Here is a 26,031-nt window from a genome sequence, read left to right as displayed (position 1 = left end):
GTGGAAAAAACAGAAGGTAAGTGAAGGGTTAGTGTGTGGGTGTGGCACTGTCCTAATTTATAGAAATACTTGGTAAATTGTGTGTAGCCAAATCCCATATGTAAAGTCGCATAAACCAAAATTGCAAATAAAAAATTCAACGAAAATAAAACCAAACATAAAACAGCAAAGTGACCCCCTTTGGAGTGTATAGGTGTAACGTTGTCCTAGTGGAGAAAAAAGTGGACTAGGACAACTAGGACACAAGGACAACGTTATACCTACACACTCCAAAGGGGGTCACTTTGCTGTTTTATGTTTGGTTCTCCAGCCTAGCTGCATTGGCGGTCGCCACGGAGTGAGTGTATTTCACGTCCCTCTGCAATGGCTGCCAATCGTCCTCCAATGTGCTAACGCGCCCCTCCACTGCAGATGTACGTTTGTGCAGCTTTTGCATATCCTGATGCACAAATGACATTTCCATTTTCATGCTTTTCACTTCTCCCGCTAGGTTAGTGATGGAGGAGTTGCAGGCAGTAACCACAGCTACTATATCCCTGAGAGTTGGCTCTGGGTTAGTGCTATCATCATGGCCCTGCATGCTGGGTGCCACCATATTGGAAGGCTGTATGGGGCTGACAGATAGGGATGGTTGAGCATGTGGATGAGCCAGGATCGGGGGGTATCATCCAGATCCCTGTCATCCCCTTCCAGATCATGTCCGCTAGTCCCTAGGATGGATGGGGTGTCTTTCCCCCTGTTGCCAAACAGGCGCTGGGCTGCTTCCTTGGCAGAGCGGGGCGGGAGGCCGCCATCTTGGGCCGGAATGTCCGGCGGGATACGAGGGCCTTGTCCACGCCTGGACATTGTAAAAAACAAAAATAATACTGGCCTTGTGTGCAGGGGAGTCCACTGACTGTAGCGGTACCTTTCCCGAGGCTGTAGGGTGCAGGATGTCAGTGCTGTAGCTCAGATTCCTCAGGATGGTCAGCGGAGCTAATGGCTGCACGTCCTCCTACGTGCCTCGCTCAGCCACGCCCCAATTAATATACATTTATTGGGAATTTTTTTATGAAAGACATGAAGCAGAATACATTTTGACCTAAATTTATGACAACATTTTAATTTTATTAGATATGGTTTTTTTAACAGAAAGTAGAAAATATATATATTTTTTTTTAATTTTCAGTTCTTTTTCCTTTATATCACAAAAAACCCAGTGGTGATTAAATACCACCAAAAGAAAACTCTATTTGAGTGAAAAAAAAATTATATAAATTTAATTTGCATAAGGTGTTGCATGGCCCCGTAATTTCTTGTTAAAATAGCACAGTCCTGAATAGCAAAAAATGCTCTGGTCATGAAAGGGGTAAAATTTTCTGGAGCTCAAGTGGATAAGACAATTTCTGATTCCGCTGTCAACCATGTATGTTCAGCCTAAGTGATTTACCATGTCCTGTATCTGTGAATTACAGTACTTAGAGTTGTACAATGTGCACACCTTACTCACATCTGCTAGTGTAAGCTAACTCTTAAGTATTATAATCTGGTATGTATGTCTCTGTCAAATATAGATTATTTGCTATGTATCTTAACCACTTGCCGCCGAGCTTCTGCAGATATACTGCGACAGGAAGGCATGGGCAGGCTCAGTCAGGTATACTGTATATATGTGATCTGGTCTCTTCTGGGTTAGGAGCGCACAGCATGCTCCTCCTGTGATTAATGTTACTGGTAATCAGTAACTGGGTTCTTATATGATCGCTATGATTGGCCATAGCAATAACATAACAATGTAAACAACCGGCCATGAATGGCTTTCAAATTCATGAACAGCTTGCTTAATGTTGTGATCTGTGATTGGCCCAAAGCAATCCCATGGTACCTGGCTATCCATTATAAAAAAAAAATGTAAAAATGAAATACAAAATTTTATACATATATGTATTTATTTTACACACAATCACCAGTCAGTATGCCTGATCACTTCCACCCCAGTCAAATCAGTAAAACCTTCCAGACCTCAAGTGGTTGTGTGTAGAGGGTGTCCTTTCCCTTCACTCAGGTGTCAGATTGCCAGCACAGAATTCTGTGCTGTGATTGGCCACAGTTGATCATCAGGTTTCAGCCCAAATCATAGGCTGAAATTTGCTGACAAACTCGTGCTGTGTCCAATCACAGCATGGGTCAACAGGGGACAGGTAGATGTGCATCACCAATCCAGGAAATACGCCGCGACATACAGGTATATTGCGGTGCCTGACTTTGCTACCTGCTCGCAATACATCTACTCTGAGTGGGTTGGTAAGAGATTAAGGAAGCTGAGTTGTGGTTTTGCAACAGCTGGAGGGCCACAGTTTGAGTACCCATGCCCTATAGTGTGCCAGTCATATAAGGACTCCTAGAAAAAGTGTAAAAGATACAAAATTGACCACATGCTTCAGTGCTGTAAAGGCAAAAGATACACGTTAAAGAAAGCCTCAAAGATGAAGGCAAGGTTTGAAGCACAGTTTCATTAATACTGGATGGCAGGAAAGCAGAAAGGAAAGCAGCCAAGTCCAAGATAATGACGAAGGAGTTGCATTTTTTTTAAAGCTATCTAGTGACAGGGAAAACAAAAATGACATTCAGCTGATGAATAAGCCAAGTTTGACCTAGCCTTTCGACCCCTGACAATCAATCTTACCTGCTACTTCATAAAGAATTATGGCTATGCCACTCACATTTGACTTTAGAATTTTACAATTCCCATTTTCTGCTTCTTTATCCTATTTAATACATGGCATAAGAAGATAAATGTCTGGGAGCAGCCAGTTGCATTGAATACAAGCTTCACATGAAAGAAAGAGAACAAGGGTGGAATATGTTCACTCAATATTCTATTGTCCACAATATTTTTGTGTGCCTGATCAGTAGATGGGAATAAGATGACTGGCATCTTTTTTTCTCTCCCCTTTGCTCAGAATAGTCTACTGAATGCTACATACTAAGAAGAAACATCTGTGACAGCAAAAATAAATTGAAACATTCCAGCCCCTCTGTTCACGCTGACTTCATACACGAAAAATATGAAAATATCATTAAACAAAGACAGAATATTTTAACAAACATTAATGTGGCGCTGAACTGTAACTATGCCCCCTGAATTAAGGTGCATTCTCAAATAACAGCTAATTGGCCCCACATTACTGTAAGAAGATGCACAAGGGCATAATTTTATGTAGTGCACCCCCTTTAAGGGCCACAAATGAACTAGGATCCCCCACCCCGAACAGCCAGGCACATTGAATTTTCACAGGCACTCCAGAGTCAAAGAACAGTCTGTGGCTTTGTTTTTGTTATTTATTGAGGGATAATAACTTGGAGAGGGGTGAGAGGTTATGGGATACCCACTTGACTTCAACAACAAACTTCAGGGATACTCTTCCTATATTCAGTCTCTTTATACAACTCCACTTCTTCCTCCAGTACTCACTTGCTTGCAGAACCCAGCTAGATCACTGTGAAGATCTGACAGTCACTCAGTCAGATTAGAAGTAATGACCCATTACAGGCAGGAACCCGAGGCCCCTTGGTTGTGTAGCAAGAATTACAGTGTCTAACTTGCATCGCTCCTGTGGCTACTATATATCCCAGTAGTACCGATTCAGGCACTACCAACCCACCTGACTGCAGCTGCCCCTTTCACTAGCCTTCCAGGCTAACTTCTCCACCACAGTCCTCCAGACTGATACTCACCAGCCCAACCAGCTGACTCTCAGAAGAGCTCCCAGGGAAGATAATAAGACTTAAGCACACTGCTATCTTCAGAGAGAACTGGCTATATGTGGCAGTCTCCCCCCTTGTAGGTCCCCAGTAGTGCTGACCTGCACCCGCTGTGATCTCCTTGCTCCCATGCCTCCAGGAAGGGCTTCCTCCATGTGTTATGGCAGCATCCTTCCAGCACTCAACCCCCCGCCCAGGGTCACCCCCTTCCCCCAGACTAGGGGCACCCTCGAAGGCCACCGACAGCTTCTGCAGCACTATATCTCCATCTTCCGCCTGACTACCCCTGCTGGCATGACTCATGCCTTTTTATGAGGTGGCCTGCCCCCTGCCAGCCTTTTACTGTGGATTGACATAGGTCCTCATAATTATTCCAAACAACTCCTCCTAACCTTCATTCACTATGTCTAGAACATTCTCCAATGTCCCAGAAAACAGGGGGAGGCATCAGAACAGCTGTCAGGATGAGTCATCCAGGCTAACTCATTGAACCGTGACCCAGATTCACAGCTCAGCGTTGACTCTGAGCCAAGCTACATTTTCCTACACTAACAAACCTTCCTTACATATAGCACACAGAGGATGCTACATTTAAATTTGAGCTCAGTCAAATAAAGTGCTCCAATTTAAACCTATTTCTTCCTGCTCTTGTGCTTCAGTATGTTTCAGTAATGTAGGCCCAATATGTAAATGCACAGATGTCTTTGCATCACATACATCCATTTCCAATGCATATGTTATGGTTCTTTTTGCAGACTTGCTATAAATGTGGAAACAACTGTTGTTTTGTGTCTCATGTGCAGATAAGGTACATTAAAGTGGAGTTCCACCCAAAAGTGGAATTTCCTCTTAAACATCTCCCCCCTCTGGTGCCACATTTGGCATCTTTCAGGGGGGAGGAGGGAACGGGGACCTGTATTTGACAGGTCCCCTACCACACTTCCAGAGACCGTGCCACAGCATCGTCTCTCGGAAGTTTAACCCCCTCCTCCTTCCTTCACCACCAGGCCAATTAGAAAGCGCAGCACGCTTAGTTCATGAGCAGTAGGGAACCAGGAATGGTGGCGGCTGCACCCGACAGCTGATCCGAAGATCGGCTGGGGTGCCAACATTGCGGGCTCCCTGGACAGGTAAGTGTCCATATATTAAAAGTCAGCAGCTGCAGTATTTGTAGCTACTGACTTTTTATTTCTTGTGGGGGGGCGAACCTCCGCTTTAAGTAATGTACATGTTAAAAGGGTTGTAAACCCTCATGGTTTTTCACCTTAATGCATTCTATGCATTAAGGTGAAAAACCTTCTGTGGTGCTGCAGCCCCTCCGAGCCCCCATTTTACTTACCTGACCCTGATCCTTCTCCAGCCAGGAATGAGCACAACAGCTCTAGCTGGTGTCTCATGTCCTGATTGGATAGATTGATAGCAGCGCATCCATTGGCTCCTGCTGCTGTCAATCAAAGGAGTGCGCTTATCCCACGTGAACACTCGATGCGGGGAGGAGCCAGGAGCACTGCTGAGGGACCCCGGAAGAGTATGATCGGGGCCACAATGTGCAAAACAAACTGCACACTGGAGGTAAGTATGACATGTTTGTTTAAAAAAAAAAAAAAAAAAAACGGGGGTTTATAACCCCTTTAAAGACCCACAATCTATTTTTCAGTTTGTTCAGTTTTAATGAAAATGTAGCTCCTAATGTGGATAGTGATTGAAAAAAATGCAAAAAAGCATGCAAAAATAATTTTACGGCTGTATATTATAAATGGACATAGGGTTTATTAGATTTATGTTGCATTCAGTACCCTTCAAGTGGAGGAAAAAACAAGTAGAGATAAAGTACACCTCTCTGAAAAAAAAAACAGAAACCTTGTATATACGTTTATAAAACTTTATCTCAAAATGGCATGGTTGCTTTTTTACCTTACACAACTGTGTATGTTTAATAACCCTCTAAAGAGTTTGTATACAATAGTGATGAATTTCCACTAGGAACTCATAGTCTCCAACAAGTTTGTTGTAGTACCAAAGCAAACCTACAATAAGTTCTTACTATTACCAGTGGCTGCATTTATCAGTTAAGTAAAGAAGAGCAAACGCCCTGCTAACATGGATAACCTCACACTGCAGTGAAATGGCGTGCAGTTTGGGATGAGGGATATTGCTGTTATTGCTCTTTGAGGGATCCAGTTTTTGTTTTGTTTTCTTTTTATTGTCTTGGAAGGTTGGCTTTATACCCTAAAGCTGGCTTTATTGTGCTACAGTTCAGAAGCTTCTGAGCTGACCACAGGGAATTTTTCTAACCTTTATAGAGAAAATATTTTTAGTGACTGTGTTTGAGGCCTGGCAACGGCCTCAGTGTTGCAGCAAGAAAAGAAATTAGAAACATATTGCTGGAAAGATGTTTTCTCAAATATAGAATGTGGGAGTCACAGATATTTTTTTATATTAAAGTTAAGAAGAGACAAATGTTTCTGTTATAGGTAGTATGCCATAAAGTCATTTTCGCCTCTTTTTCAGTCCCCTGTTAAAAAAGAATTTAATTTGTATATTGTAAAATATGAACATTTTAAAATACATCGTACAGATTTCACTTTAATATTTGTCAGCAGTGCCTAGTATCTCATAATAGCACCAAACATCAAATTCTGCATATTTAAAAAAAAATGCAAAGATAATTTTTGTTCCTTCACTCATTAGAACAATCAGAAGTCACCGTTGATTTACTTAAGGTAATAGCAGCAATGAAAAATGGTTTCTAACTGAGTGCTATGGAACATTGGACATAACTGTTTAAATCCGCTGTGTTAGATATTCTGCTACACAGAGTGGCAACTTTAGTGCAAGATTAGCTAGCATCTGGAAAAAAGCCCTACAGCAGTGTGAGAAAAGAAAAGGCATATTAAAGGTGTGCATGGTAAATTTAACCATTTAAATAAACAGATCAGAGATGATGGAGGTAGACTAACTCAAATAGCATTGCTGAAGGACATTCATTTATTAACTTTACACCCCCGTACTTAAATTCTTCAAAATAGAAAAAGCCTGTAATAAAATATACATACATTTTGCCCAGCTTCCATACTGCAAAATCTGAGGAGATGACGGTCAAACACAGTGCAGGAAATTTGGCCATTCAGTACTCCTCAGGATCTTGCTGAAAGAAAGATGACATGACCCTTCTCTAGTCACTGCAAGTGGAAACTGTAGGAAAGGTTAGTATATTTAATACATGCTTTTCCCTTAATTTTTTTTTCTATTCTTTTGGGCAGCTTTTTTGACATAGAGAAGGGAAACACCGTTAATAAATGGGCCTTGCGATTTTGTTGCAAGGTCTACTTTAAATGCCTGCTCCCCAGCCGCATATATTTACATTTCCTTCACTTCCCTGCTACTCTGTTCCAGAACTGAAGAAAATATATGGAATGGGCATGGAGAAACATGTGACTCACTCCTATCATTAGTGATTGACCCAATGTTATCACAGGAAGGTGGGGGTTGGGGTCCTCACCACTGCTGTATAAGCTTTGACTAGAGTGACTTAGAGCTTACACTGAGCTCTCTTTATTTTTTAATGACACCTGAACAAATTGGTGTGTGTGTGTGTGTGTGTGTGTGGTCCTCACTACTATACAAGCTTTGATTAGAGTGACTCAGAACTTGCACTAAGCTGTCTTTATTTTGTATTGGCATCCGAACAGATTGGTGGGATTGGGAAACAAAATGGAGTATGTGCTGTTGTGTGTGTATGTGTGTGTGTGTGTGTGTGCTACCAGCACCATTTTGATATATCAAGCACTTAATCTCAGACCTGACCTGGGTGCAATTCCTATGGACATTCTACTTATTGCACCCTCAGGTCTCAGGAGGGTGCAATGAGAGTAGAATGTCCCAGTGAGATCAGTTCCCACCCACCACCTCCCCTCCTCCCCTAGGACATGTGGTATATGACAGCATAATACTTTTTACTTGTTTATGCTTACTGACTGGTTTAAGCCAACGTCTTTCTTTACTGTAAGCTCTTGTATGTTACCTGTCTGTTGTATGCCTGTTACATGTGATCAATGTTTTTTTTTCATGGCAATTAGCTTTGCAAGTAATTTTATCTTGTGCTTTAAATATATTATTATTATTACCAACCTAATTGTTCTCTTCGTTATTCTCAAGACCTCCTGCTCTCTCTCACTCATCACCTCCTCCCATGCTCGTCTCCAGGACTTTTCCAGAGCCTCTCCAAGCCTATGGAACTCCTTACCCCAATCTGTCCATCTATCTCCTACTCTATTAGCTTTTAGATGATCCCTGAAAACCCTCCTCTTCAGAGAAGCCTATCCTACCCACACCTAACAACTGTATTTTCATTATGTCCATCTGATTATCCCCCACAGCTACTAATCTTTGTTCCACTTGACTCTCCCTTCTAGATTGTAAGCTTTAACGAGCGGGGCCCTCTGATCCTTCCTGTATTGAATTGTACTGCCTTCCCCAATGTTGTAAAGCGTTGCGCAAACTGTTGGCACTATATAAATCCTGTATAATAATATTATTATTTAAGGTACTTATATAGCGCTGTCAATTTATGCAGCACTTTACATAAACATTGTACATTCACATTGGTCCCTACCCTCAAGGAGCTTCCAATCTAAGGTCCCTAACTCACGTTCATATACTAGGGCCAATTTAGACAGAAGCCAATCAAACTACCAGCATATCTTTGGAGTATGGGAGGAAACCAGAGTACCTAGAGGAAACCCACACAGGCACAGGGAGAACATTCAAACTCCAGGCAGATAGTGTCATGATTGGGATTTAAACCAGCGACCCTTTTTACTGCTAGACGAGAATGCTACCCACTACACCACTGTATATTACACTTTTCTTCATTCTTTAAATGCTTCACAACCTCTTTTTCATAATCCATTTATAAGCTAGAGGGGGTTATATATTGCTGTATTTACGAACCCCCTCTAGCTTATAAATGGAATATCAAAAATAGGTCGTGATGCATTTAAAGAATAAAGAAAAGTGTAATATTTTCCAAAAACAAAATATTAGATAAGTTTTTGGAATTTTTTTTAACAAATTTAGAAGGAATTGCAAGAAACAGCGATAAAAAAAAATTTACGTAATACATAGCATCTAGTAAAATTTTACCGTTCCATCAATTTATAGTAAATAGAATAATAAAAAAGGAATCATTTACAGTACTGCATGACCAACAGGTATTAGGGGTAGTTTTATCTATGTGTGGGCATCTGGTTGAGAGTTGATGTTGAAGGCTCCTGGTAGCCCAGTGTTGCAGCACTAAAACCATGTTTATCGACTTTTAAATATAACATGGTAGAAAATAATATATAGTTTCTCCATAATTTATAATAAATGCATACTTGGTGACATCCTTGCTATGGCATATAAAGAAATGGCAAATACATAATCAGCTGTGGAAAAAAATTGCCAGCCTAGTTTCTAATGCCGCGTACACACGGTCGGACTTTTCGTCTACAAAAGTCCGACAGCCTGTCCGACAGACTTCCTGCGGACTTTCGGCGGACTTGCAGCAGACTTTCTAACGAACGGACTTGCCTACACAAGACCACACAAAAGTCCGACGGATTCGTACGTGATGACGTACACCGGACTAAAATAAGGAAGTTCATAGCCAGTAGCCAATAGCTGCCCTAGCATGGGTTTTTGTCCGTCGGACTAGCACACAGACGAGCGGATTTCGGGGTCCGTCGTAGTTACGACGTAAAGATTTGAAGCATGTTTCAAATCTAAAGTCCGTCGGATTTGAGGCTGAAAAAGTCTGCTGAAAGTCCGGAGAAGCCCACACACGATCGGATTACCAGCCAGCTTTAGTCCGTCGGCGTCCGTTGGACTTTTGTAGACGAAAAGTCCGACCGTGTGTACGCGGCATAAGAGATACAACAAACCAATCAAGTATGTTGATATTTTCAGGCATCTAACTATACAAACTAGACAGTCTAATTGACCATAGTATGTGTATGTACGAATGTGAATTAGGGACCTTAGATTGTAAGTTCCTTGGGGGCAGGGACTGATGTGAATGTACAATATGTATGTAAAGAGCTGCTTAACTTGTCAGTGTTCTATAAGTACCTGTAATAAATAAATACATAAATAAACAAATGTATCATTACATATCTTTGCAGCTACCTCATCCCTTAACACACAGCTTCAGCAGCTACAGCACCTACAGCAGCTTCATCAGCATCATCACCAACATCACCATCAACAGCAAGGACCACAGCAGCAGCAGCAACAGCAAAGTACAACCCAGCATCAGCAATCATCCCAGCAGCCTTCCCAGGTTCTTCCTCAACAGCAGTCCCAGCAGCAACCTAATCAGCATCAGCGACAGCAACAAAACCAAACACAGACCAAGAGCCAGAACCAGCTAGCGTCATGCCAGCAGCCCTGTAGTTCTCCTCAGAAGCCTAATCAATCACCAGGACATGGCCTTCCTTCGCCGATAACTCCACCAAATCCTCTGCAGGTACAGCTTTCTTTTTATTTATAGCAGTACAATTACTGAGCGTGTCAAAAGATAAACTGCTAAGGTAAAGTGCCACTTTTTTGTTTCCTGTTAAAACATTGAATGTGTATATGTAAAATCAGATGTGGGTTGCCTTATGACTACACCTTTCTGTGTAGTATGGGTGGTACCAATGACAGTCTGTTCTAACTAATACAAAATGTATTTGTACAGTTCCTCTGTCCAATCCTGTATGCCACAAAATGTCTATGTCACAATAAGTTCTAAAAAACAATGCATTATAATTATACACATTCAGTTACCAGCTGTGAATTTTAAATATATCTAAAGGATAGAAGAGACAGATCTAAATCTTAATAGTATGCAAAAATTCTCCTGACCTATCTTTAAGAGAGATGCATTAAAATTAGCCAGAAATTACTGTTTTATGCTTCCTATTTCTTTATTTTATCTCAATAACTTTTATTGAAGTTTTACAAAACAATAGCTGAATATAAAGACAGCAAGAGAACGGGCATTAGCCAGGGGTACAGAAACATCACTTTTCCAAAGTCACATTATGGCTGGTCGAATTATCCATACGTGTAATGAACTTATTATTGGGATGACCCTACTGCCAGGTCATTTTGCAGAATATCAAAAGGTACAGAAGATTTTGAGCCATAGGACAAGAAAGGAAGTAAAGGTAAGAAAGGGGCGGGTTGGGATAAATAGGGGGACAAGGCAGAAGGGGAAAGAATACCTTGGAGCAGAGTAAATAAAAAGTCTGCAAGTTATCAGCATGTTCCTCGAAATCCAGTTGCCTGCATTAAGGATGACTTTAAAAGGGGAAAATGGTATGATATTTATTTTTTATCTTATTTATTTCAGGTACTTATATAACGCTGTCAAGCTCTTTACTAACATATTTTACATTAACATCAATCCCTGCTCTCAAGGAGCTTACAATCTAAGGTCCCAGCTATCATTCATACATACACATACTAGGGACATCTTAGACAGAATCCAAATAATCTACCAGCATGTCTTTGGAGTGTTGGTGGAAACTGGATTATCCAGAAGAAACCCACCCAGGCACAGGGAGAACATGCAAACTCTAGGCAGGTAGTGTCGTGGTTGGGATTCGAACCAACAACCCTAGTGCTGCTACAAAATGAATTTACCAGGGAAGTATACTGTATAATCACTATAAAAGTTTAAAAGCTCGAGGCTACTTCAATGTACTTAAATAATCCTCTCATCTATAAGTTTATATAAAAAATCAGTGCAGAATAAAAGGTGATTTGCAAAATGCAGCCACCTATATCAACCTATCAAATGTCAATTTACTGAGATCTTCTGAACTTCTCAGGTTACTGCATGGAGAAAATCACTGTTTGATTTCTTAAAGAGCACTTGTACTTGTAACTATTGTACTTCAAAGAAGGACAATATATTCAATTACATTAGTTAAATGAAAAAAATAAAATGAAATAAAAAAATAATAACTTAAAGCACCTATGTCCCCCCATGCTCAGGTGCAAATGCAAACTCACATGTACGTCTGGAGCACATATGTAGACAGTGATTGCACCAATATGTGAGGTATCACCGTGAACGTCAGAGTGAGAGCAATAATTCTAGTGCCATTGCTAACGTGTAACTGTAACGTGTAAACTGATAACCTATAAAGACTTATAAAACATCGCCCATTAACAGTTTTAGGTTTTGTAATTTGTTGTCATTTCACAGATGTGCACAATTTTAAATCTCAACATGTTTTATATCTTTTTACTCAATACAACATAATCTTTTATATTTTACCAAAAAATTGTCAAAAACTGTCTCTTGTTATATGTAACACTACCTTGCTTTTTTTTGGGGTGAATGGGTAGGGGTACAATGTACCCCATACTCATTCACATAGGGGGCGGGTGGGTTCTGGGGCCCCCTTTCTTAAAGGGGGCTTCCCAACAAGCCCCCGCCCTGTAGACTCCACAATCACTGCCCAGGGTTGTCCGGAAGAGGCCCTTGTCCCCATCAACATGGAGACAAGGTGCTTTGGGGTGAGGGGACAGAGTCCCCGCCCCCTCACCCCAAAGCACCCACCCCCATGTTGAGGGCATGTGGCCTGGTATGGTTCAGGAGCGGGGGGCGCTCGCTTGTCCCCTCTTTACTCACGTGCTGGGCCGCATGCCAGGTTTCATCCATACCAGAAGCAAAATAATTATTTGGATTGGTCAAAGGGGAAGTCGCAATCATCTCAAAGTCAGATAAAAGTCAGATCCTGTTCATTGAAGTCACATGAAAGTTGGACATGAAGTCGCATCGATAGTCGTGCAACTTCCGTGTCGGAGCAGTGTGAACGCAGCCTTAATGGTTGTAGCCATGCCACAGCTAAATTACAGATCCCTGCTGCTTCAGTTTTTAAATAATTTAAGAAATCCTGAGTGATGTCATTGACCAAATTTGTTTTGTCATTTGTGATGGGATTAAAGGTGTATTTAATGGTGGTTGGACACAGTTGGTCAACATTGAGTTGGGTGTTGCTCATCGTGGTTGCCAAGGATCTACATTACTGAACAACAGTATACATCGGGTACATTGTTTTTTTTGTTGTTTGTTTTTCATAAGGGTTTTTTTTAACAGTGTTAGTGATTTTATTCATCATTTAATTTCTTGTGAAGAAAAAAATATATTTGTGTAATTACATCATCCAGGGTCCCAGCCACTGTGTTTACATTCTACCAGCACTGAAGACCTGATGTTTGTGGTGGAAGTAGTGGCAGGTGAAGACTGTCAGGATCAGCAGGTTGTTGATTGCATCTTATCTTATCCTCTATTGGGAGGGTACCTTGCATGGGGGCGGAAATGCCTCCCCCCCTTGCAACGCACCTTGTCCACATGTTGATGGGGGAAAGAGCCTCATTTCCATATCCTGTCACCCAAAAATATGTGGGAGTCTGTGGACGAGGGCCCAGATATTGGCCATCGCATGATTGGGAAGGGGTTGTTACTCATTCCCAAAAAATGCAATTGTAAATAAAAACTCTAACACCAAGAAAAAAAAGTCCTTTATTACAAAAATAAATGCCACCTCCCCCCAAATTTGTAAATACTAGGTTAATCACATCGTTATGCAACATAGATCCATATCAATCATGATGAGTGACGCCCAACAATGTTGATCCTTGCCACTACTGTCCAAATGACAACTTTCTGGCACTGCTGAAATGTAAACACAGAGCCAAAGATCTCGGGTGAGGTCATTGACCAAATACAATCAGCGTGTGGAATCTGTCATGATGGTTTTTCTACAGCCGCTTTTTCAACAGCCTTCAGGTGGGCAAACTGGCCAAATATGGACAGTTTGTTCACCCATTTGCTAAACTGCAGAAAGTCTGGGTTTGGGTCAAACTCATGTTCAATCCAAAGCATATCTCTAGAGATTATATATTTTATAGCAATATTAAAATATTTTCCTTTAATCATGTATAAATCTAAAAAACATGAGATGGCTTGTAATAGTTTTTTGTAATATTAAGAGAATGACAACCATTGACAACATCTGACAGCTTAAATCTCATTTAAGAAATCTTAACTTCTTTTTTTGCCTTCTGCCAGTTTTATCATTCTGCATTATTCAGAATCTGTCTGTAAGATATTAGTTTAGAGCAATGCAAAGATTGTCAAGAGGAGACAGTAATTCAGAAGGATGATGTTGTTTTTCAAACACTCTGAAGGATAACAACAATTATTTCTACAAAGATACCGACTCTGTTGTTTCTGCAGAGAGGAAATTAAATGAAAGCAACTTGCCTAGGTGAAATGGTTTAAAGTTACCAAAAATGAACAAATAATAACACTACCAAATCATCTAACAGAGCATTGAGATTCATAAAGTGTTCCTTGTCATGTCTTTATTGAATGGAAATTTCATAAGTTTCTATTGAATTCAGTAAAATGTGTTATTTTTTTAAGTTAACATTAGTTGATTGATTTTCTTTACTGAGTGTTGTCAATTAGGGTAAGTGTAAAGACATGTCTGAGATTTTTTTTTTTTTGAGAGTCAAATACCAAAGCATCACTACACGAGTATAAGGGTGACAATCTTTGATTCGGTATGGTTTAAGGTGAGTTATTACCGGTATAAGTGATAACCTTTATAGATCTTGTAAAACAGAGGCTAGTGATATCTGGAACCCAAACTTTCAGTTACAAACACTTGTCTATCACAATATGTGAGGAACTGACTATAAAACCTCAATGTATGAAGCCAAACTATATGTGAATTGAAATAATAGTCTTACATATACTTTTAAGTCTGCAGATGGGTAGTAGATAGAACATTTATTGTCACCGGCTCTATCTTGAATATATTGTACAAGGGAGTCCTTACATTACTTTGGTCATGCAGATGCATACTATGAGATTGAAAGAACAACTGTACTTTTGTTAAGATTGTATTTTTTTGTTAAATAATCCCCTCCAAGAGACTGCTTGCTGCCACTATGAGTACAGATTTCCCACCTGAAAGCGCTGCTCTGTACACACTGATTAACAACCAATATCTCTTATTAACCCTTTAAAATTTTTTTGTTATGTTTGTTTAATAAGTACAACAAAATACTTGTTGGTCCTGCAAGAAAACCAGTCCTGCCATGTATCCTGTGTTAACACCCACAATTTAACATGATGTGTGTTAGTACTACAGAACCCCCCCCCCCCCCCATCATGTTATGTAGTCTTAACACATTCCCTGTCTTAGTGTGAAAATGCTACCCTTTCATACATATAGTATGATGAGTGAACATTGTCACACTAGGACAATGGTGATTGGCAGGAACACCAAGTGAAAAATGTAACCCTCACATCTAAATACTGGTGCACTGAAATATATTGTATTACATTTTTTGTTCTTGAGTTTAGATTACTTGAATTAACAAAGCAAAGAGCAACAAGAAAGTGTGAAGTACAGTAAATATAAATTACAGCTGAAAATACTGTTGTGATTCAGAAATCTGAGTTGTTGCAATGCGTTACTGCACCATTTGCACATTTTTATTGCATTTTCACTGCTTTATTGAAAAAAAAAAACATGTTTAGAAGTCCTGCCCAATCACGTTCTCATAATTGTAAGTAAAAGCTTATTTCTTTATCATAAACAATTTCTGCATTAACCAGTTGAAGATCGTAAAAGTAAAAATTCAAAACATTTTCTTTCTCCTATGCTCTGCTCTTTCTGCCCTGCCACTACCCCTCCTTAATGTATTGTTTAATTGTATTTAATATAAAATTTGCTTGTAGACCAAGATGTGACCTGCATATGACATTAGTAAAATAAACTTTGCAAATTAAAAAAAAATAATTAACAAAAAATGTTAAAGCCCTTATTAACCCTTGTTTAACCCTAATCAACACCAATTAACTCTTTCCTGCCTTTGTCCCTAGCAGATGATGATGTGAATAAAGACTGGGGAGAATGTGTGAGAAAAGAAGCAGAGTTATAATCATTGGCTAGGAAGAGAGAGAGAAAGAAGATAGAAGACAAGGGAGGTTGACTATGGGCTGTTTGAGGACCATTGAAAGAATATGTAGGAAGCCCAATATGGTGCAAAGGTGAAGAGAGGGAAGATTGTAGTACAGTAGCGCAGTAACACATAATGTATGACAATTATCTCTGTGAATGTTCTCTTGGTTATCCAGCCCACTATTAGATTTTGGTTTTACTGGAATATCTCTTATCAATTCTGTAATTGCAAAGATAATTGATTTAGCTAGTAGTACTTTCAACTGGACTTGTTTTCCAATGTTGAAGATGTTTTGTAGCTTCTCAAAGCCACTCCTTCATCTCAAATGAATTTATATCTCCATAGGTATTACAGGCACCTTACATTGGTATTAAACAAAAAAACCCAAAATATATTGCAGCTTACCAATCATAAGATGTGGTGGCTGCATCATTTTTCTTTTCTTAGGCTTTTTTCCCCTCTGTTTTTACCTGGTGATCTGGCCAGAAACACCCCTCCTGTATGAGAGTGTCTCTTTTCTAGATGAATAAGCACAGCAGAACCTCTGGACAGCAGCATTGTCAGTCTGGGGGAGGGCAGGAGTGTGTTAGATGTACTAGCAGATTTAAATACACTAACAAATTGAAGCCTAAACCATACCAGGCCACATGCTCTTAACATGGGGGAGTGCTTTGGGATGGAGGTGCTCTGCATCCCTGCCCCAAAGCGCCTTGTCCCCATGTTGATGGGGAAAAGGACCTCTTCTCAATAATCCTGGGCTGTAGTTGTGGGGGTCTGCAAACCGTGGGCTTATTGGAATCTGGAAGCCCCCTTTAACAAGAGGCCCCCCAGATCCCGCCCCCCCCATGTGAATAAGTGTGGGGTACATAGTACCCTACCCATTCACCAAAAAGGTGTAAAAAAACAAAAAACCACACACACACAGTTTTTGACAATTCCTTTATTAAAAATAAAAAAAACAATGTGCCCCGATGTAGATCCATCATCAATCATAATGCCGCCGCCACCACCTGACCTGTAAAAATTAAAAAAGCTCCACCCGAGACAAAGGCTAAACCGCGACTGCAGCTTCCACCATTTGACAGTTCTTATGTAGGTAAGTAGCGGGGCCACCTAGAGACATCACCTGGTGCCCCTGTCCCATGTGATGTCACCGGCTAGTGACAGGCGCAGCCTGCAGTCAGTGGTTTAGCCTTCATCACTGGTGGAGCTTTTTTCTTTTTCGGGTCCGGTGGTGGTAGAGGTGGCAGCATGATTGATGATGGATCTGCATCGGGGGGACATTTTTTAAATTTTTTTAAAAGGAATTGTCAAAAACTGTGTGTGTGTCCTAATTCACATGGGGGACGGGATCTGGGGGCGGGGGCTTCAAGATTCTGATAACCCCCCTGTCTGCAGACCCCCACAACCACAGCCCAGAATTATTGAGAAGTGGCCCCCCACCCCAAGGTACCCCCCATGTTGAGGGCATGTGACCTGGTATGGTTTACAAGGGGGGTGCTCACTGATCCCCCCTTACCTTGCCTACCAGGCTGCATGCTCAGATAAGGATCTGGTATAGATTTTTTTAAACTTTTTTATATTGCCGGCATTGTTCGTTTTTTTCATTCAGCTGTCAGCGGGGAAGCCTGTTGACAGCCGATGACTCATCCATTGTTAAGGATGCTGCGGTCGGCTTACTGGCCCACTCCTTAACAACCAGCTATTCACTGTATCCTGAATGGGCAAAGCTTTGCCCAGTTAGGGCTTAGAAGGCACAGTGTAGAGCGCAGTGAATTGTGGGTCACTCGTCAGGCAAACATCCTGCTGAGTGTCCCGCAAATTCGGATGTTTGCTGAACGGGCAAACGGGCGATGTTTGGGCCAAACTATTGCTCGACTCAAACTGTTAACCCAACTGTAATTGTGCAGTGTTATTATTGTATATATGATCGCATGTATAGTTTGGGTATGTGATACCATCACAGAGGGTTGGTTTAGCATGACACAATTTGTTACATACCATTTATTTTTTGTGTGTGGGGACCCCTTCAAATTTATTTCAGGCCTGTACGACTTATGAGGAAACCCCTATGCTGTTTATTTTCTAACCTGGCCTGGGGTTCCTGTCCATGTAAGTAAATGATCATGGAAGTGCATGGGGCCAGTGATGTCACTGTCTGTTTAGGACTCTATGTTTTTTACACCTGCTGGCGTCCTTAACAAACGTTGACAATGGAAAGCTGTCAGACATAATAGCAATAGTAATACCTTTATTATATATAGAAAATGGGTAAATGTTTGGGTGTTTGTTCAAATGCTCAAACAGCCAAGGTTCAGTCTGAACTTGTGTTGGAACTAAACCTTAAGTTCATCCCTAATACACACAAACTTTGATACAGATCCTCCTAATAATAATCTTATTTGAAAGAATAGGTGTCAATCATTTAATAGATGGTGGATTTTTAGTATTTTCTCGTCAAATTGCAAAAAATGCTCAGTAGCACTGGTACTGTGAACATTTTTAAATTAGCTTACATTGTTCATGTTTGTAATTTTTCATTTTGTTTTAATTATATTTACTATATTCTGTAGAAATAAAGTAGTATCTTTTGGATGAAGTTGCACAAGCTTTTAATAAATGTTTTGATCATTTACAATTTTACTAATACCCCAAATGCTGTATTTTCTTACCTACATCTTACCAATTTCCTTTCACCAGTATTGTCCATGTTACTGAACTTTGTTCAACATTGTTCACTTATTAATAAGTGTATCTGAGTCAAATCCATGACAAATAAAATGAATACCACACTTTAGAAAGCAGCAACATAAAATACTCTTGTTATGTGAATAGTTCCAAGGAAAAAAGAACAGAGATGAATATTACCATTAAGTTTTATAAATCAGCTACCACTTTAAATGAGTTTACTTTTGGGAGCTGGGGAGTTTTTGGTAGTATATAACATTGTGAAGATGTGGAACCGTGCTGGCACCAAGATCCAAGGGAGCATTATGCCCTGTACACACGAGCGGACTTTTCAGAAACAAAGGTCCGACAGTCTTTCCAACGGACTTTTGACGGACTTTTGATGGACTTCCGATGGACTTTCGAATGAGCGGACTTGCCTACACACGATCACACCAAAGTCCGACGGATTCGTTCGTGATGACGTACGACCGGACTAAAATAAGGAAGTTCATAGCCGGTAGCCAATAGTTGCCCTAGCGTCAGTTTTCGTCTGTCGGAATAGCATACAGACGAGCGGATTTTTCTATAGGAACTGGGTCCGGCGGAGTTCTGACGTAAAGATTTGAAAAATGTTCTAAATCTAAAGTCCGTCAGATTTTCGACAGAAATAGTCTGCTGAAGGTCCGATGAAGCCCACACACGATCAGATTGTCTGCCGGATTCAAAATAGAAGTAGATGCCCCCTAAATGGGACTTTAAATGGACCACCAACTCCAAGGTTAAATAAAATTAATCTTTAATATAATAGATTAAAATGCAAATACAAAAGATCGCATATATGAAAAAATGCACAACATGTGCTACATAAAACATACCAATGTATATTGTGAAATCGCATACAAATGTGATTGCCCAAATGCCCGACGCGTTTCCGGTATCAGATGTTCCAATACCTTCTTCAGGGGAAAGGGTTCAGAAAGTTTAGCGTTCAAAATACATTCTGGTGTAGTAATTCAGTGTCAAAGATCCGTATAAAGGACCAGTGAGTTTATATTGACACTGCATGCCTCACCATTAGTGAGAATTGAAAATAATTAGTGTGTTGTCTGAATGGGTGGTACCCGCATGGTCTCTCAAAGAGTGCTCTCATAGTGGCTCATATTTGGAGCACTCTTTGAGAGACCACGCGGGTACCACCGATTCAGACAACACACTAATTACTTTCAATTCTCACTAATGGTGAGGCAGGCAGTGTCAATATAAACTCACTGGTCCTTTATACGGATCTTTGACACTGAATTACTACTACACCAGAATGTATTTTGAACACTAAACTTTCCGAACCCTTGGTCCCTGAAGAAGGTATTGGAACATCTGATACCGGAAACGCGTTGGGTATTTGGGCAATCACATTTGTATGCGATTTCACAATATACATTGGTTTGTTTTATGTAGCACATGTTGTGCATTTTTTCATATATGCAATCTTTTGTATTTGAATTTTAATCTATTATATTAAAGATTCATTTTATTTAACCTTGGAGTTGGTGGTCCATTTAAAGTCCCATTTAGGGGGCATCTACTTCTATTTTGATTGAAAGGGATGGGACCACCATACTCTAGATGAGATGATGGGAGCCTCCTTCTTGTTTGTCTGCCGGATTCGGTCCGTCGCACCAGTCCGGTCGAAAAGTCCACTCGTGTGTACAGGGCATTAGGAGGCAGCAAAACAGTAGTAGCCATGTGCATAACATTACTTAAATCTGGTACCGCTGGATGTTATTCTCCTGTTGTTCAGGGCTGAAATTTCAGTTTTGGGTAGCAGTCAGCCTTTCACTTTTAATACTAGTTGCTAATCCAGGCAAATAAAAAATATATTAATTGAGATAATTTATATATATATATATATATTTATATTTAAGTATATATATTTTGTGTGTGTGTGTTCTGCAGTTTTTATAAGGCTTGTTTTAGCTCATAATATAGTGGAAAAAGTTGATCTCTGTAGTTTTAGAAGCTGAGTGGCTATGAATTTTCCTGTTCACTTCCTAATCCTAGGACATCCACAAACCAAGCAGGTCTCATTATAGGCACCAGCAGGTAAGCACAACATAGTCATAATGCTTGTTCGGTCTAAGAACAAATCAATTGGAAAAGGTTTCATTTAATATTTTGCAATCCAAGGTCTGCAAGAATTGCCATGGCTGCTTTGGCTATTTGTTCTAGCTGTACGTTCACAGCACTGTGATCATATAAATGTAATGAGAGGCTTTTTCTTCTTGGCTAAACAGTCCAAGAGAATGTGAAATTTGCTTAGGTATTAATGGGTTGATTGCTGCATATTTTTTCTCCAGAATTTGATTGATTAGTGCCTCCGGTCTTCACACTCGAAGCCTGGATTTGACTTGAAAATTCTGCCAAGTCTTTTACTCTGAAATTTATCTTAATTAGATCTGAAAGACCTGTCACAGCAGAACAGTCGCACCGATTAAAATGAAAAACAGGAGAAATTACTGATCAAATTAATCATAATGTCGGGTTACAGCTGTAGGTCTGATGTAATTTGCCACTCCAGTGAGTTACATCAGCACAGGCGGAGGAGAGGGAGCTGGATTCTGGTTGATCCGTAACACAAGCCAGCTTTGGGCAGCTCATCAGCAAGCTTATTCCATCCTTTCTTTTGGCTTCTTTCCAATGGCCAGGAACTGCTTGTACTACACATTAAGTACTAAACAGGTACCTCAACTGCTACTACAACTATACTTCATCTATCAATGTATCACTGAGAAAATGTACATCCTACATGTACATAATTGCTGAAGAGTGTTTTATATAGAATCAGTAAATTCCATTTTTCATTGTATGTTAAAGAAAACTCTTACCCGTATGTATAACCAGTAGATTACTACGCAAAATGCAGTTTTTTAACAAGACTGTTCCATTTTGAGATTAGAAACTGGGCGTAGTATGCAGGTAAAGTTAGTTATCCATCCACAGGCAGATGTTTGTCATCATTATTGAAATCAGGAATGCAGATTGCACAAAAAACTCACACTTGCTTCACGTTGGTGAACTCTGTGCTCCTTACCCTATAATGCAAAACAGAAAAAAAGGTACCCAGTAAAGCTGAACTCTAAATAAACATCTAAATGCACACATGTGAACTTTGGTGGCTGCCAAAGCATTTCTATTTTTATCTACCAACATTTGTGATTAATACTCTTCTGCCAGACAGCACTGCAACGATGATGACACCACTTTGTTAGAGTTAAAACCTAAGTTTATTTAAAAAAAAAAAAAATAACTCCACACAAGGGATATTACACTGTACTTCCATTCAACATGATGTGTATCTTTTGCTGCTGTCTCTTGATTTAGTAGAAATCTTCCTCCTCCGATGCTCCCCCCACCAGCATAATCTTCTATTGGAGATTCTTCTAGTGCAAAAGAACTGCGTGAGCTGTGACAGGTGCTCATCAAAAGTGTCTAACTATGCCCACCCTTTTAGCCAGATCCTCCATTCACAGAAGCCGCACTATAGCTTCTATGACTGAAACACGATCTATGAATGGAGGATGGGTGAATGTTTGAAAGGTCCTCCCACTCCATTCATAGATCATATTTCATTCAAGCTCTAGTACCTGATTATATGAATGAGCTTGGTGGCATAGTAAGGCACTCTTGATAAGTACCCAAGACAGCTCATTTAGTTCTATTAACCCCCCCCCGCCGCTCCAGAAGATTACAACAGTGGGGGAAGGGGGGAGACAGTTAAACCAGGACACCAGAGCCGCACACGAGACACATCACCATGAAACTGATTTAATTTATGGCAGTACTGCAATGTGTGTTTATTTTTATTTTTTTATTAGTGCAAGCAGTGTACCTTAACCTGACCTACATTGGGACAGAAGTGTGAGCGTAAAAGGGAGCACAAAGAACCAAACAGTTCATATGCTGGAAAAAAGCATGATCATAGGAGCAAGTAGAATGACAGAAAAATAAGGTCATCACTGTTCTGCTCCTCTTTCAACCACCTAGCAGATCAAGTATGACTTGGAACTCGAGGAAGTGATGCTGGCCATCAGGCTGAGGACATCTAGTGGCAGAAAATGTACTACAGGGGAAATCCCTGAAATGAAGATAATAATTGCAGCAAAAGGTGGATTTGTTGTTTTAACCTTTAATGGCCTATTCATTTTACCCTGTTATTTTTGGCTGGAGTTCTTCTTTAAGGAAAACAGTTATGCTACCTCCCTACACTTGTTTACTGGACAATGACGAATCAGCACGCAGTGAAACGTTACCAGTTCTGCTTACTCTTCTCTTTTCTACTGTCAACAAAATTGTATACAACAAAGCTTAATCAGAGCCTAGTGCACTGAGGAAGAAGAGAAGAATAAGTGAAAAGAATGGGTTTTATTTGATGGTAAGGAAGGAGAGAGTCTTGGACACAACAGAGCGCACATTACATGAACATTTTAAAGGAAGGATTATTAGACAACAATAGAGAAGAAGCAGAAAATACATAATCTAGAAGGGAGGGTCCATGGACAGCGATGAAGTGTTATCAAAGTCAGTAATCTTCCCCCCGCATAGGTAGGGCAGATCAAAAGCCACTAATTTAATTACACAATCATTTCAAAATCCAGTTGCTGTTTTCTTCTTCACATGATCATTGTTACTAGTTCTAGCACAGTGTGTCCTGGTAGTGGGTAGACCTTAGCATCAGGGTTTGACATGTCCTATGACATCACTTTAGCTTTCACACGCCCTCCATTCATTTAGAATGGAGTTCACTATGAGTCAAGCATCTGATCAAACTGGGGGTGGAGAACATGCCTACCTGACACTGCACTCTATTTTGAATGGTCTGGAAGGAAGGGCATGTAACAGCTAAAGTGTTGCCACACAACACTAAGATAAGCAGCCCTAGGGACATACAGAGAAGCTTGTGTTTTAGCTCTGCTCTGCCCCCCACGCCCCACCCCTCTTGCGTGGTGCTGTGAGATAAGTAAAGCAATCACATGGCCTAGTAAGAAAGCAATATAAATTAATGTCCTGCTTATTTACTAAGCTAAAAGGGGAGCATGCAACACTACAGAGGTTCTATGAGCTTGCACATTGTTGCCACAGAAAGGAAGAGGCCCTAGTAATGGCAGAATTACAACATCATTTCTTTCACGGGAAACCTTTATACAAAAACAGTACAGATTGTTTATAAACATAAAATAGAAATGAAAAGCAAAACATTTGTTTATACTTACAAAAAAATTATAGATTCCTTTTTTGTTCCTTTTTTATTAGTGATCACATGACTTCATAAGGGGGGTGTCAGTACAAGTATGATCATTGGAGGAGAGCAGGCTGGGTTCCAGCACAGCTAGAAAACTGACCATGCTATCATGCTTAGTGTGGTTATTTTTTGATAGAAAGGTAGATGGACTGGAAGGAACATCAGGTATTTCACACAAAGGAAGCAAAAGAAAGAGAACTGGATATATTTTTTTTAACACAAGCCCAAATAGCAAGCAATTGAGCTGCAAGTTTAAAAATGACTTGCTAAGCTACAGTTGCAACAAGTCTGCATTGCATGACTCCTGATCAACTTTCTTTGCAAACATTCTGCAAGTCTGCTTCAAGTCATGGTTCAGTTATATTGTGCAATAATATTGGGAAAATTCTGCGCTGTGTGTGAAATGATCATGAACAAACAAGGCAGCTAGCACATAAATAGTATAGCCAGCTTAAAAAAGTAAATCATATAAAAGTGTAGCGCCCATATGTGAAGCCAAAAATATTAAAACATTCAAAACACCAATAGATAGCAATCACATATCTAAAAAAAACCATTTGGCTAAGAATAAATAGTCCATAAAATGAGATTCCTTTAGAACAAACAATAGTCCATAGCATATGTCCCCAATCCAGTGAGAAAGATGTGAAGCAATCATATTCAATCGAGTGAACCTCCACCATAAGAAAGATAGCAAACTCACCATATTCAGTGGCTGCCATTACAGCAGCATGGAAGCCTCAAACACATTAGGAGATTCCCCTGGGAACATCTTTGGATCACTACCATCAGAGATAAAGAACCAGATCCAGCTGGAAATAAATAAGCTCACCCAGAGCCCAGAGGGAGTCTCATAGTGTAGTAAATGGTATTCCAAGGGTTCAAAACATGTAGCAAGTACATAACAGTTTAAAAACTCACATAAGGCAGCTTCTGGCGACCCAGAATCACTCAGCAGCAAGACGTCAATGCCAGTGTCTTGCTCCAACGCGTTTTGTCCAAAGGGAAATTGTCAATGGATCCTCATATTGTGCAATAGTTATCCCATCACAGGGGTCACTCTAGCTGATTTTTCATCTTTGCTTCCCGCTGTGTCAACTAGGACTTGCGCTTCAAGTTTCTACAAGTGTACAGCTTGCCAGTGAAAATGTGCAGCAAGTTAACAAGACTTACAATTCAACACTGCCACAAATTTGTGGCAAGTTATCCTTTCTATCTGGGAGTACCTGGTACAACAGGCACACATCAGGAATATGAAATGTCGGGTTTCCATATTGTTGAATTTTCTTTTGGGTTTAGAATCACATTATGCATAAAGGGTTTGTGAGATGAACTTAGTGAGGGAAGTACACAAAGGATTTAATTAATGGTGATCAGAGATGAAGGAGCTGATCTTTTCTTTTTGAAATCCTATCCATACCGCACTAGTTTTCAAACAACAGAAACATCCAAATGTCAAATGACTTGTCAGTTAGGCTTTCAGACCAAGTACTTTTTTTTCTTTTAACAAAGAAATTTCTCCTTATCTTGAAGATATCAGCCTGCAAAATCAGGCATACAGGCTGGGAACCTCATAGTATTTTTTTTTTCAATAGTTTTTATTGAGTTTTTAAAAGTTTTAACAATTAAACATTTAAACATTTGTTACACACATTGCGCAGGTACATGTTCCGGTATATCACCATGTCATAAATATTATACATTAAATGCAGTAGATTCAAGTATATGTACTATGAGTACAAGAAGGACACATTAGTCATTATATATTGTTTATAATAAGAAATTAGGAGATTTTATGTTTCCCAGTCCATACTTTACAGTTGCTATCAAATTGTTTGCATTTTAAAGAGTTTATAGCTAGTAGGCATTCAAATGTGTGGTTTCTATTAACTAGCATAAGCACTTCAGATATATTGATAGCTGAAGTGTTTTTCCAGTTTCTAAGTATGAGGGTGTGGGTTGCCAGAAGTATGTGAGTGATGACTGATCTTCTGGAGGGAATTTCTCTATGCCAATATGGAGTATAGCTAGTGCAGGGTTTGGGGTTGTTAAGATTCCTGTAGTTGACGAGATCAGTTGGAACGTTTTGTTCCAGAGACTTGTTATGCTTGGGCATGTCCATAAGGTGTGTACCAGATTACCTATTTGTCTGCAGTTTCTCCAACAAAGGGAAGATGTGTTAGGGAAAAAGGTAGCAAGTCTATAGGGCGTATAGTGCTATCTATTGGTGATTTTGATCATCATTTCCCAGTGGTTCACACAATGGGAGTGTTTGTGGATTTCTTTGAAATCGTATTTCCATT

General features: G+C 40.0%; 1 protein-coding gene across 1 annotated transcript in view; it reads left to right on the top strand.

Moving 5' to 3' along the window:
- The window catches only part of POU6F2 (POU class 6 homeobox 2), a 760,637-nt gene that overhangs the window by 534,304 nt on the left and 200,302 nt on the right, over window positions 1-26,031 (top strand). Inside the window, exon 4 of the mRNA XM_073630485.1 lies at window positions 9,909-10,252. Coding sequence (XP_073486586.1) covers window positions 9,909-10,252 — 344 coding nt within the window. The remainder of the gene's footprint in view (window positions 1-9,908; window positions 10,253-26,031) is intronic.

The sequence above is a fragment of the Aquarana catesbeiana genome, linkage group LG05 (genome assembly GCF_042186555.1).
Source record: "Aquarana catesbeiana isolate 2022-GZ linkage group LG05, ASM4218655v1, whole genome shotgun sequence".
Taxonomy (NCBI): Eukaryota; Metazoa; Chordata; class Amphibia; order Anura; family Ranidae; genus Aquarana; species Aquarana catesbeiana.
The sequence above is the reverse complement of the archived record's forward strand: the minus strand, read 5'-3'. Positions and strand labels throughout refer to the sequence as shown.